The 13,733-nt window shown below is 51.6% G+C and overlaps 1 protein-coding gene across 2 annotated transcripts in view; it reads right to left on the bottom strand.

Moving 5' to 3' along the window:
- Positions 1-13,733, bottom strand: part of ARSG (arylsulfatase G) — an 88,033-nt gene that overhangs the window by 23,856 nt on the left and 50,444 nt on the right. For both annotated transcript variants that reach the window (XR_003092526.1, XM_025196254.1), the window contains one exon: positions 11,861-11,969. Coding sequence is in view for 1 of the 2 variants with exons in the window: in XM_025196254.1 (XP_025052039.1) it covers positions 11,861-11,969 (109 nt within the window). In the remaining variant the exon portion in view is untranslated. The remainder of the gene's footprint in view (positions 1-11,860; positions 11,970-13,733) is intronic.

Below are 13,733 nucleotides of genomic sequence, written 5' to 3' on the forward strand. Positions count from 1 at the left end.
AAACAGGCCAGATCTCCTGAGAAACCTGGAGTCTATCTTCAGGACATATTCAGCCTCCCCATCAGCAGCACATCCAAGCACCTTGCTGCCATCTATGAATCTATCTATGCACAACTTGAGAAAGAGTTGGGGAAACATAGGCAGGAACCAGGGGCTGGACTCACCCAAGGTCTGAGGTGAGGACCCTGCTTGGTTTTGTGTTTCTACAATGCCCAGCAGAGCAGGACCTGGTCCTACTACTGTATTCAAAGCCACCCTAGCACCAGTGCCTGGCCCACAGCTCCCCTCCCAGCCTGTATAGGTGGGCAGCTCCTGCTAAGAAAGGATGGAGCAGCACTGCAGGCGCAGAGCTGTCTTGCATGCTCCAGGGTCCCCACAGAAGACAACACTTGCCAGGGATCCTGCAGTGCAGGTTGGCCTCAGGAGCCTGCCCAAAGTCCCCATAGAAAGCAATGGGTCACCCTCTAAGGGAACCATTATTTTTTCCATTCAGCCACAGCAGAGTTTATACTCCTAGGAAAATGTGCTCTAGCTACTGCATCACGCAGCAGATGTGAAGTCAGAATGGAAAATGCTCAGTGCACTTATCCCAAAGAGCCTGTCAGCATTTCCACCATAATCCTGTCCTTTCAGGGGCTTACAGCTGCACCACAAAAATTGCTGCAGGCTCATTCTGGGTTACTCCACGTACGCTGCGGCTGTGCTACGGGCATGACACACCGAGCACAGTGCATGACCCTGCTTCCTGCCTCTCAGGCTTTGCAGCAGTGTGACACGACGGGCCCAGAATGGAAGGGGGGAGTTTCTGCCTCGAGGCTTCGGCACTGTCCGCTTGCCATGGCTTAGAGACCAACCACAACCAGGATGCTCCTGCATGAACACATAGCAAGCAGCGACCCCAGGAAGTCTTCCCGGCTCCAGGAGGCCACAAACCCGAACAGACGGATCGAGGGGCTGGGAATCAGAAACTGACTTCCTTTGCCACTGACTTACAGTGCAGCCTTGGTGAAGTCACTTTAACTTTCTGGGCCAAATTCCCCAACATGGGCAGGCACAACCCCAGGAAGATGAGCAGCATCCCTGTTTCCCGTTATCTAGCCCTCCCTTTAGCATCTGCATTCCCCACTTTAATCCTGCTCCACCACACAAGCATGAATGGACTCCAGTGAGTGCCAAGTAGGATTCCCACATCCCCTATGGCGGAGCAGCACAGTGCCCTGCTCCTGTGTGCACAAGGTGATTCGAGGCTGCCACAACAAGCTATGTCCCAGATTTGGTGACAGGTGTGCCCATCCGCAAAGCCCCCTCCCCTGCACACAGGAAAGAGAGCATCAGCCCGGGTATGTGACATTTGACAGAGCACACCATCCCACACGGACCATGTGCACGGACAGAGGAGAAACATTCCCAGTGGAAGGGCACTGAGACGGTTGGGCTGGCCTGGCCAAACACAGGCTGCAAGGGGACACGGTGGCCCTCTGGGAGTAAACACCAGCAAGAGAGAATGAGCACCGAGCTATTTAAACTAGAGGGCAATGCTGGCGCAAGGACAAATGGGGATCAACTGCTCTGGGTAAATTTTGTCTGGAAATGCAAAGAAGGTTTGTAAACATCAGGGTCATGAAGTTCTGGAATAGCCTCCCCCAGGAAGAGGAGGGGGAGATGGGCCAAAAGCCCTGGCTGGTGTTAGGATGGAGCCTGAGTCGAGAAGGGGGAACCTATGCCCTGGTACCTACAACAGCAGAGCACGGGACACTGACCCACCAAGTACCCTCAAAGCACTTGGAGAGTTGTGAATAAAGGTTCACTCTGGATCTGGTTCAACATCTGCACCGGGGTTTTTAAGGCAGCCCAGGGGGCTCAGGGACAGCTGAAGGGCCCAGCCACCACTCTGCGAACTGCAGCACCTCCAGCAAGCGGGCTGGGGAACGCAGCTGGCAGTGGGCTCCCAGCGGCGGTACCAGCAGGTGCCAGGCTGGCTGCCAGCGTGGCTCAGCAGAGAGGACACACCTCCTCCGGTAGCAGCCTCCTCCTCACCGGCTGTAAAGGTCACTAATAACAATAGGAAAGTATAAGAGAGAGCCCCGCCTGCGGTGCGCGCTGCCCTGGATCAGCAGCCCTGGCCATGGTCCCAATGTGCCAAGGCTCTCTTCTCTGCAGGCCCTTTGCACACCCTCATCCCCAGCCCTGCCGTTCAGCATCAGCTCTCTACTACTGGAAAAGCAGGTAAAGTCTCTGCCTCAGCCAGAGTTCACAAGCACACAGTGGAGCCTCTCAAGGGAGAGACTTCCTCTTGTCTTGCAAACCCTCAGGCATGGTGACAGAGAGGAATCCCCTTGCTTTAGGAAGTAAAGCTTAGATACCAGCACAGAGGGAAGCGAGGGGGCATGTTATGCTGCAATACAAGCCCCCGTGGCAGGAGCTCCGAGTTCCTCCCGTGGGGACTGGTTTAGCATGTGCCTTTGCTACCCCATCCTGACACGCTACCGCTCACCCGCTGCAGGGGAGAGCTGAGTTTGCAGCCCACAGCTACAAAACTCATCTGAGAAACTGGGCAAGGACAGGGCGGTTTGCTCAGGCCAAGCTCTGTGCTGCCACAGCTACACGATTAGCAGAATGCAGCTGGCTGGTTTAAACCCATCTCGGGTGCCACCACCCAAGCCACAGTTTCCGCACTGCAGAGATGCCAACAAAGCCGGTGCTTCAAGGTGGAAGGTGCCAGCAGAGCACCTAGCCCTGCACTCCTGGCTTAGTCACCTTCCCTGCTAGTGCTAACGAGCAAAACTGGAAGTCAATGGGAGTTTTGCCTGAGAAAATGCTTCTGGCCCAAGCCCACGGTTATTACCCTGCATACAGTGCATGTTGCATCAGCTGGAAGAGGAGAAACATGAAGGTTCCTGCTTCAATCCGTTTGGAGTTAGCTGCTAAGAGACTGAGAAACCAAACAACAAACAACGGCGAGAAGGGCTGCAAGGCAGGCTCATTGGAAGGTCGCCCTCGTGGAGACAGGCCGGTCGGTTAGGCAAGCAGGGAGATTGCTAAGCTGGCTCCAAACCGGCAGCGATCCTGTTCGATTCCCCCCAAGCGACGGTGCTCCGGTCCGCCTCTCTGCTTTGAGGCACGCTTGAGGAAGTCCATATGCTCAGCAGAGAGCATTTGCTAATCTGCACCCCAGGCCCCTAGGGATTGAAACACCCTGGCAGCTGCAGGGGCTCGGAGCAATCTCAAGCCACTGTATGAAAGCCAGTTTGAAGCAGCTGCCAAGGCCACTGGACACAGAGACACAGGAAAGGACCCCAGGGAAGTGACAGAGGTGTGCACTGGACCCTGCGGCAGTGTTTGTAGTGTTTTGAAAGCTCAAAGCAAAAGGTCAGTGAAACAACCATAGGTCATGTGTCCTGGTCGTGGCCCCAGTTCTGCAAAGGGACCTTCAGAGCTTCACAGGCAGGTCCTTGTGCAAAATTAGACCCCTCCCTGAAGAGCGTAGCATCCAAGACAAGGGTCCAGGAGGCTTGTCTGGAAACCGCACCCCTCAGGGCTACTCCCCAACCCAACCCACTGGTTTGTGATGCTCACACAGAAGCCAAGCCTTGGGTTTATAACTCTCCTGCCTATGTATGATCCTGTGGTCCCAGCTGCTGCTGTCTGTCTCTTTCCCCACCCACTCCGCAAGTAGTGTCCTCTACAACTGGCTCTGGATCAAGACGGCCCATCTGAACACTGTCCAGGAGATCACGTTCCGGCATCCCTTGCAGCTATGAAACCCTGATGTCTCACGCTGTGATATAACCTTTGATGACAAGTCATCCTTCCTGTCAAGGTTCCAGATCTTCCGTCCTAAACACAAGAGCTCTTTCTCCACTGGTGTCTCGGGGTCAAGACCATGGCAATAAGGATATGTTCTCTCCCCTGCTTGTCAAAGGGAGGAAAGACCAAAGACTATCGTCAAATGTTACACAGCTATGCTGGCTAGGTCACCGTTGTTAAAAAATGGATGCACTGTAGAGTAAAAGATTCACATTTAATACTACAGCTCTTCCATTGAGTTCTCTTTGTCAGATTGACAGTGTTTATTCTCAAGCATTCCCCATAAAGATAAGACAGTTCCTCGTCCCTGGGACAGGAATGTCCAAAGCACGCAACCCACTTCCTTGTGTTACGATCGAATGCAAAAGTTCCTGACCATGTAATGCAGTGGTGGCAAAAATCTCCATGGGGTAACATGCATTTGCCCTGTGGAAAAATCCATAAAACATCTGGCTTCTTAAAATTCACCCTTCCAAAAAACATGTGAAGGCAGGTATGATGCAAGAACATGGGAGTCAGATGGAAATCTAGTGTTGAAAGGAGAAGTAGCTTTGGCTACACAGCAAAAAGCAGCAAGAGAACTGCTGGTAAAAAAAGTCGCTCCAACTTCCTGTTGAGAAACAGTCACCATTCTGACTACAGACACTTCTCCCAGCTTGTTGGAAGACAAACCGTGGGATGAATGCTTCGTAAGATCAAAGCAGCAAAGCCACAAGAAACTGCCAGGTTCCTTAGAGGATGCTCTGACCAAGTCTTTCTAAGAGTCTACCTCCAACCACATTTTCCTGAGTATGGTACAACACACAGACTCTGTAACACTGAAGAACTATTAAGCAAGACATGCCCTTGCCTCCAAAAAAATCCCAGAGGAGCTTTACTCAGTACACATCACTGTGCCATGCAGTGTTGACAGAAAAAGGGAAGGCAGATACCCTGAGCTGTCAGTGCTCCCCAGCCTCCTCGGCCTCCTGCCTCTCGCCTGCCATGACTTGATGTTGATATATATATGTTTAGGGGAGATTCCCTCCACAGGCCGGGATAGCCTCTTCTTTGGTGCTTTAGGGCTATAATTGTGGCCTCCTGCTGCCCCCGTAGCCAAGCCCATGTCTCACAGGTGACCCAATTGCCCACTGTGGGGGATCTCTCAGGTCCAAATCAACTCTGGGTCCCTCAGACCCAAACCCTTGTCCAGACTTCAGCTTTCTCATTTCATCCTGCGGCACAGGAATGAGTATCAGCCTTTTTATTTGGCTAAGCCCCCTCAGCCCAGGTCCACTGCCACGGACCCTGGGTTCCTGGGCCCCAGCTCCGCACATCTCTTAACCAAAGCTGATCTCACAAATTTGGAGCATCCCTGGCACCCTGCTCCATGGCCTCCGGACCTCCCCTACAGCCACAGCCTGGGCCTCTGGTCTTACACTTGAATGCGTAGAAGAAAACCAGGACACAACAGATTAACCATCTGGTTATAACTCATCTACAAGCCCCTAAGGACCCCAATGACTGTCAACCTCATAAGAAGTTGCCTTGATTCCTCCCCTGCCCAGGATACCGCCTTTTCCCTGTCACTCAGCTCTGCCTTCCACTCCTTTCCCTATTACCTGCAGGCATGAACTGCCAGTCCAGCTCAAAGACTAGGCTTATTTATAGCCCAGCCCTGCCCCTTCTGGTCAACTGGCCACTGCCTCTGAAGACGGGACCAGGTGTTCCTGCTCAAACTGTTTGGCTCTTCTTACCCCACAGCCCTCCTCAGCTTCTTAGCAGTTCCAGGGCTTGGAGCTTGAGTCTCTGATGGTGCCATTTGCTGCAGCTGTCTGTTCCCACAAGCTACAGCAGTCTGGTTTGCCTGGGGACCCCTCCACCCTTTCCTATTCCTCTGTGGGTTCATCTACATGTGCACATTTACTGCACAGTAACTGAGAATTACCGCGCAGTATGGGCGTGCGTCTACACATGCACGCCTGTACTGCACAGTAAATATGGCGACTTATGCTGCCTTGATGCAGGTATCAAATTTATGCCCAGTTACTGCACAGTAACGCATGCATAGACACCTTAGTGTGTAGAAACACTGTGTGTGGCCCAACTTGGGACTAACTTTAGTCCCAAGTCGGGCCACACACAGTGTTACTGTGCTTTAACACCTGCACTTGTAGATGTTGGCCTAAACCCACTTACTGCTCAGTAAATTGGACGTAAATTCATATGTAGACATGTCCTGTATGTAGTTAAAGGAGTTGAGGTTCCTTTTCAGAGCATGCTCTTCTTCAGCCACCTATTTCAGTGCTCTATTTTTTTTTTTAACGGTGAGATCGGTCAAGACACTGCAGCGGGGTGGCATCATTACATCTGTTAAGCAGAGCAGTCCCCGTAGTTCCAGTAGATGCAAGTCTGCACTGGCACCCATTCACTATAGTCCTCCATCAACCCTAAGTCAGCAGGGCTGTCCCAAACATGATTATACAGAGGAAAATCAGAGTTAACCTTTATGACCCAGGCACATGGAGTCAATATTGGAGAAGAAGCTGGAGGAACTGCACTGAGCAGACATCTTAGGGCTGGCCTCAGGGCCTTTATATATTCTGGAAACCTCCTGCTCCCTGGGGATGAGCCAATCATGTTTGTGCCCCTTGTTATACAATCTCAGTGTGTGACCTGATCGGCTTCTGAGTCACTTGGCTGCTCCAGGCGAGTCATCCCAGAGGGCGCTTCAACAGCGGAAAGCATCACTCAGGAAGGGCCCGACCCCACAGGGTTTATGCAAACAAAGATCCTACACCACTGTGAATGACAGATATACAGAAACTGTAGGATCAGTTCCTTAAGAGATTACACTCCACAACGTCTTCTAAATGTCACCCCTGCGCCCAAGCCTTTCTATCTCATCACTGAGCTGGGGGAAGTGGGGGCGACCATCCTCAACAAGGATTCCCAGTTGCGCACAACTGATTTCTTTCTCAGTCCCCACCCTAGGCTCCTGGGAACACTAGAGCCCAGGCAGTCATGATTGCAATGTCTTTAACCTTGCTGCTTTATGTAGAGGTGGACATTTTCCCTTTTCACACCCTCTGCCTTGCAGAGAGCACTTGAATCCACTGCTCACATTTCCACAGGCAGTGTGTCCCAACCAGGATGCAGATTCCTTCCCAGCGCTGTGCAGTGCTTGCTCTGTTGGCAGCGTGCAGACAGGTAGCTAGAGCACAGCCAGGTGATGACATATGCCATGCCCCTACCACAATGCCACCAGCCATTCACACCTCCTGAGGTAGATATTCTGCCGTTTCCCTTCCTCCACGGCAATGATTACAGCAGAGGCCTCCAGCTCCTGCCTCTCTCCAGGTCCTACTGAGATCACAGCTAGCTGTGGGTGGGATGCTGCATCCCTCTCTCACCCTTATGCAATGGGCTCACTTACTATCTTCACAGAAAAGAGGGAATCTGGACCAGGCAACGGCTGACATTTTCCAATGCATCTGTGTACTCCAAGCGCCCAAATCAGGTGAGCCACTTCATCACCAGCTTGGGATACCTGGATCTGGTGTTCAGATGTCCTTCTGAGTTCCCACTACTTCCCTCAAAATAAACCCAGTTGTGGTTCTGAGTAAGTGGTTTGTTCCTATCACCTTTTTCCTGATTTTCCCCCTTAAAAAGGCCCCTTCCCTCCTCCTCCTTTCTTTCTGCTGTGCTTGCTCCAGTCCTCGGTCGTGGTGGTTCACTGCAAACTCACTGCAGTCCCATGTATCCCATTGTTTGCACCTTTGACGCCTCCCTCCATGGGCAATCTGCTACACCTGTTCTGGGGGCTACAGTGTCCCAGGCTCCCAGCCTTGAACTGGCACTGACCGCGGATATCGAGCCCCGCGACCCTGTGCCCAGTGCATTAGATGGGGCAACTACAAATGACAAAGGCCCTGCTTTGCTGCACATTTCCTCACTGCTCCTGCTACGCCCACACCTACCCCTGCCCTTGGCCCCCAGAGCACATCAGTGATGCTCACCAGAGTTGCAGTACCATTTCCATCGCTCCAGGTTTGGCCCAGAGCAAAGCTGGTTAAAGATGACAGGCTGCCAACCCATCCCTTGTAATTTCCTGCCTCTGGTTGGCTTGTCACATGTTTGATCTTTATTAAATCTCCCTGGGGCTTGATCACTTGGAATTTCCTTGTCCGAGACAGACTCCACCTCGGCAGTTCTGGGTAAGCATCCAAAGTGCATTTGAGGCCACTTGTGCTTTGTTCACCGCAGGCACCACGCAGGTAGGATCGACACCAGCCCCAGATACGTCAGAGAGCAGGAGATTACTGGATGCAGGCCAGGCTCTGTGCTCCCGTCAGTCCAGGAAGAGGGGACCCTCATATACGGCTGCAAAAATCACGCCAGACTGAAGGAGCTGCTCTGTGATCCTCCTTCTGCCCCCAAGAAGGACAGTGGCTGTCACAGAGCAGTGCACAAAGCCGGACTCCTCTGGTGCTGTTTGCACCTGGGGGATTTCACCTTTACCTTATGACGGAGAGTCTGCAAGCACCTTCTGCTCCCTGTTCCTGCACCCGGCCTGTCTGCTCCACAACACAGTACACCCTGTGACTCTGGCAGCCTCCTCAATGTGCTGCTGGCAAACCTGCTGGCCTGGACCCAGGCCAAGTCAAAGCAGCAGTGCGCTCTCTCCAGGTCACTGCAATGCATTGGATAATCGCACCGTCAGCCAGCAGTAGGGGTTTTACACCGTTCCTGGAGGGATCCAGACTCAGGCTAGCCCTGGAGGGAGGATACTAAGGTTCACATCAGACATAGCAGAACCTTTCTTTTACAACCACAAATGTCTTTCTCTAAAAAGCAGATTGTGATGGGTTATATAAGCCCCCAACAAAGAGTTCACGTGAGAGCAAATAGCCTCCCCAGCTGTGACTGAAGAATGAGCTGGAACCAGCTGTTCCAAAAGGCTGCAGGCAGGCAGCAGCAGGTGGGGAGGATACCAGAAGAAGTGCCACAGCTGCAGGCTGGGAGGAGGACTGAGGCCAGAGATGCCATCACATAGCAATTGCCAGGGATTATTACAGTGGTTCTCAATCTTGTTGGACTCAAGGCAACCTTCGTTACACTCAAAGCGTCCCTTGGAAAATGCCAGCTCTTAGTTTTCACTCGGTTTTTGACTATGGAAAAATAATCGTGCAATTTTGGGGAGTTAACACATCAAAATGATTTTAATACAATGGATTTCTATTTGAAATCTCTAGGTATATCTTGTGGATCAGATCTTGTGGATTCACGGTTGCGTCTGCTATCATCCTGTCTCTCCTGGGGACGTGCTGCTGTGGAGATTGGGAAGTCTCTCCGGGAGTGTCTGCACTGCTTATGCAATGCTCTGGAGAGCACAACCTAATAGTGTTAACATTGCACGGCACCTTGCGGCACCATTGAAAGGATCTCAAGGTACCCCATGGTGCTGCCGCACCCTGGCTGAGGATCACTGGATTATAAGAACAGCCCTTAGCTGGCTATGGCAGGGCCCCAGAGTCAAAAGCCAGAGCAAAGAGCAGGCCTGGGTTCTCCTTCCCCCTTTCTGTCGCCTTTCAGCGACAGCCCTGAAACTATGGGCCAAGAAGGAAAGAGCTTCCTATCAAAGGAAGGGACCAGAGATCAGACATGCAGCCTCCTGGGGTTTGATTTGATCTTTCTGGTGCTCCCTAAGCAGCCAGACCTAGATGGTGCTGAAAGGAAGGGACAGAGGTGGTGATTCTGTTTCAAACCAGAACGGAGACAGCCATAGACATCGACTGCGGCCTCTAGCAAGGATCAACCCCAGGGATGCTGTGTCTCGGGGGTGCCCTGACACAGTTCCCTTGCTGGGCCTCAGCAGAAGGACAAATGCCAGGGCTGCCCCTGCATTGCAGGAGATGAATGACCTAACCTTGTTTCTTTCTAGGACTAGGTCACAAAATGCTTAGATGCAGGAGTTAAGGTGGATGTCATCAACTTGGATATTAAAAAGGCCTTTGATACAGCATTGCATCCCATTCTTATAAACCAATTAGGCGATTGTGGCGTAGATCTGCCACCCACAGGCAGGTGGGTGGAGAATTGGCTTATGGGGTGCATGCAGGGGGAGGGTCGTTTTCAACCTGGAAACTGGAGTTCCCCAGGAGTTTGGTCCTTGGACCACTGCTGTTCAATATCTTCAGCAGTGACTTGGATGAAGGCATGTAAAGCTCACTGTCCAAATTTGCAGACAACACCAAATTATGGGGCAAAGTAAACACCCTGGAGGGTAGGGAGCGGATTCAGGTGGATTTGGACAGGTTGGAAAAGTGGGCAGAACAGAACAGGATGCAGTTTAACAAAGATGAGTGCAAAGTGTTACATCTAGGGAGGAGGAATCACCAACATGCTTACAGGCTGGGAGGTGACCTTCTCAGCAGCACAGCAGCAGAAAGGGATCTCGGAGTCATAGTTGACTCCAAAATGAACACGAGTCGTCAGTGTGACGAAGGGATGAGCAAAGCCAACCGCACTCTTTCATGCATTACCAGGTGCATCACGAGCAGGTCCAAGGAGGTGATGCTCCCCCTCTATGCGACATTGGTCAGGCTGCAGCTGGAGTACTGCGTCCAGTTCTGGGCACCGCACTTCAAGAGGGATGTGGATAATCTCAAGAGGGTCCAGGGGAGGGCTACTTGTAGGGTTATGGGCCTACAGGTAAGATCCTACAAGGAGAGATTGAAGGACCTGAATCTCTTCAGCCTCCACAATATAAGGCTGAGAGGGGATCTTGTACCTGTCTACAAATTCATCGGGGGGGCAGCAAGGAATAGGGGACACTCTGTTTACCAGGGTGCCCCTTGGGGTTACTAGGAACAATGGCCATAAACTGACGGAAAACAGATTTAGGTTGGATATTAGGACAAATGTCTTTATGGTGAGGGTTGCCAGAATCTGGAATGGGCTTCCAAGGGAGGTGATGCTCTCCTCTACCTTGGGGGTCTTCAAGAGGAGGCTGGACAAGCACCTGGCTGGGGTCATCTGACCCCAGCGCTCTTTCCTGCCCAGGCCAGGGGGTTGAACTCGATGACCTACTGAGGTCCCTTCCAACCCTACCAACCATGAAATCTATGACCTGCAGCCCTTCACCGTGTGTCATTCAGGATCTAACTGAGTGTCCAGCATGGGGCCAGACAGAAGTGTCTGCCCAAATGCACCCTGGCATGGAGCCTGCCTTCTTCTTCCTCCAAGCAAAAAAGTTATCTGTCAGGACCGTGCAGAGGCAGGGGAGGGCTGTGCTTCTTGGGGGATGCTCTGCAGAGCATTGCAGAGGCACGGCAGACACTCCCTGAGAGACCCCCCAGTCTCCACAGCAGCATGTCCCCAGGAGAGGCACAGTGATAGCAGGCAGCCAGGAAACTGAGAGCATGGACCTTGCTTCCAGGGGAAATTGGAGACGCTCCAGCTGAGCCTCCTTGCAAACCAAAAGCAGAACCCACCATTTGAACCAGGCTTTCCCACAGCCACTGCACCCGCTCTGCACAGTCATTCACAAACCACAAGCCCTGCACTTGGAGACGGAACATCGTCATCTCTTAATTAATGGGAAGCACTCAGACATTGTGATGAGAGATAAATGTTCCTAGGGCCCTTCAAGCATATCCACCCGGTGCACAAAAAAGGCTTTCAAACACTTATTTGCTGAATCATTAAATCCCACAGGACTGAGCAGGCTAAAGTACAGAGTCTTGCAACAAGGCTTTAGATAACCAACAAGAGTCATTAGTGCTTAAATTAAGATAATCCTCTTATTTGCAAAGTTGCATTTATCACTTGTAAAGTGGCAGGGTGTCCTTTAAACCTGCCCAGGAACACACCTGCTTCTTGACTAAATTACTTAAAAGCATACTGGCCACAAAAGCAGCTCTGAGGTTAGTGGGGGCGAGGGGGGGTGCAATTCCAACTGAGTGGTGTGATTACGTGCATCTGTTCCCTGAGTCCAGTGCTTGAATGGGGTCATTAAATCTTGGCCTGCAGAACAAGGCACTGCCAAAGGTCAACACTCAGGCTCTCCTACCTCAACAGAGCAGCACTTGTCACATTTGCAGGGATCTTGCCAGGCCAGTATGCCAGTGCTGGAATGCGATGTCCCCCTTCCCAAGTGGTTTGCTTTGCTGAGCTCCCACCTGTAAGAGAGAGAGCATGTGTTCAGCATCCTGCTGCAAAGGAGCTTTTCATTAACAGGGAGAAAGAACAATCTTATGATCCAAGCATTTCCGAAACAAAGGAACTATTCAGAGCTCCAGAGACGCAATACATTAGTCTATAAACAAAGGAGGGAGATTTAATTAGAAAGCCAATGCTGGGTCAGAAAAAAACATAGGGATTTTTTGAAATGGGTGAGGCACGGGTTAGCTGCATTTCCCATGTCAAGCCTTTTTAACAAAAATGTTGACGTTGGGCTGATACCTTTCATTTCTCCTCTACACTGATGCTGTGCTGCTTTCAAAGCCAGGTTGCTGGAGTTACTCTGTGTCCATGAACCTTTGATGTTGTGTGAGAAGAACACACACAGGAAATATTTTAATTGATTTTGAACAGCTCACTGTAAATGCAAATTCTGTTTTGTTCCACGTTGAGGCCTTCAGGGCTGGCTCTGGGTGTGTGTGTACAAGTGCGTGTAGATATGGTACCAGCTGGAAACAACTTTAAGTACATGAAAGCTGTTGCCTCCCAACTGCTGAAGCTTTTATAACAGCACAAACCTGCCGGGACTGCTTCCTTAAGAAAGAACAGCTGATAATACCAACCACTCCCCTGGTGCCACTGTAACTTGATTAGCCCCTAATTCATTTCCTAAGAAACCTAGGAGAATTGCTCCCGTATCTAGGAGGAGTATCTAGGAGGAGCCAGTTTTGGGCTCCACAATTCAAAAAGGATGTGGAGAAGCTTGAAAGAGTCCAGAGAAGAGCCACGCGCATGATCAGAGGTCAGGGAAGCAGACCCTACGATGACAGGCTGAGCGCCCTGGGGCTCTTTAGCCTGGAAAAGCGCAGGCTCAGGGGTGATCTGATGGCCACCTACAAGTTTATCAGGGGTGACCACCAGCATCTGGGGGAACGTTTGTTCACCAGAGCGCCCCAAGGGATGACAAGGTCGAATGGTCACAAACTACTACAAGACCATTTCAGGCTGGACATAAGGAAGAACTTCTTTACTGTCCGAGCCCCCAAGGTCTGGAACAGCCTGCCACCGGAGGTGGTTCAAGCGCCCACATTGAACACCTTCAAGATGAAACTGGATGCTTATCTTGCTGGGATCCTATGACCCCAGCTGACTTCCTGCCCTTTGGGCGGGGGGCTGGACTCCATGATCTTCCGAGGTCCCTTCCAGCCCTGATGTCTATGAAATCTATGAAATCTAGAAGGGAAGAGTGAGTCAGTGCTTACAACCCGGGGATCTGCAAAAGCCCATTTCAGTTCCCTGGGTCACCCGAGGCAACTCACCCAGGCTCTCTGCTTCAGCTCCCAGGCTACAGAATGACCTGGTGCAAAATGCAGATATGTGTGAGATGCTCATCCAACATAACAGGGGCCAAAGGCACCATGGGGGAAGGGAAGAGGAGAAACACAGATCATTTGCAGAGGCACAAAACAATCCAAAGACACTTCCCAGGTAAGATGTATCCTGTTGCTTGCGCAGCTTTTGGGCGCACACACAGCAACACGCTAGTCCGGCACATTTTCCTGGGCAAAGGCAAAGCAGAGACGCTCACTCTGACACAAAAAGGGCCTGTGCTCCAAGACAAACTCACCCTGCTGCAGCCTTCTTGAGGGTTGAGGACACTGGGAACCTTGCAGAAGTCATGGTGCCCGGGCGACACCAGGGGTCATTTTTCACCACTTTGGGATGATCCCAAGTAACTCGCTGTTCCCAGTGGAGATCACCCT

The sequence above is a fragment of the Alligator sinensis genome, unplaced genomic scaffold (genome assembly GCF_000455745.1).
Source record: "Alligator sinensis unplaced genomic scaffold, ASM45574v1 scaffold282_2, whole genome shotgun sequence".
Lineage (NCBI taxonomy): Eukaryota > Metazoa > Chordata > Crocodylia > Alligatoridae > Alligator > Alligator sinensis.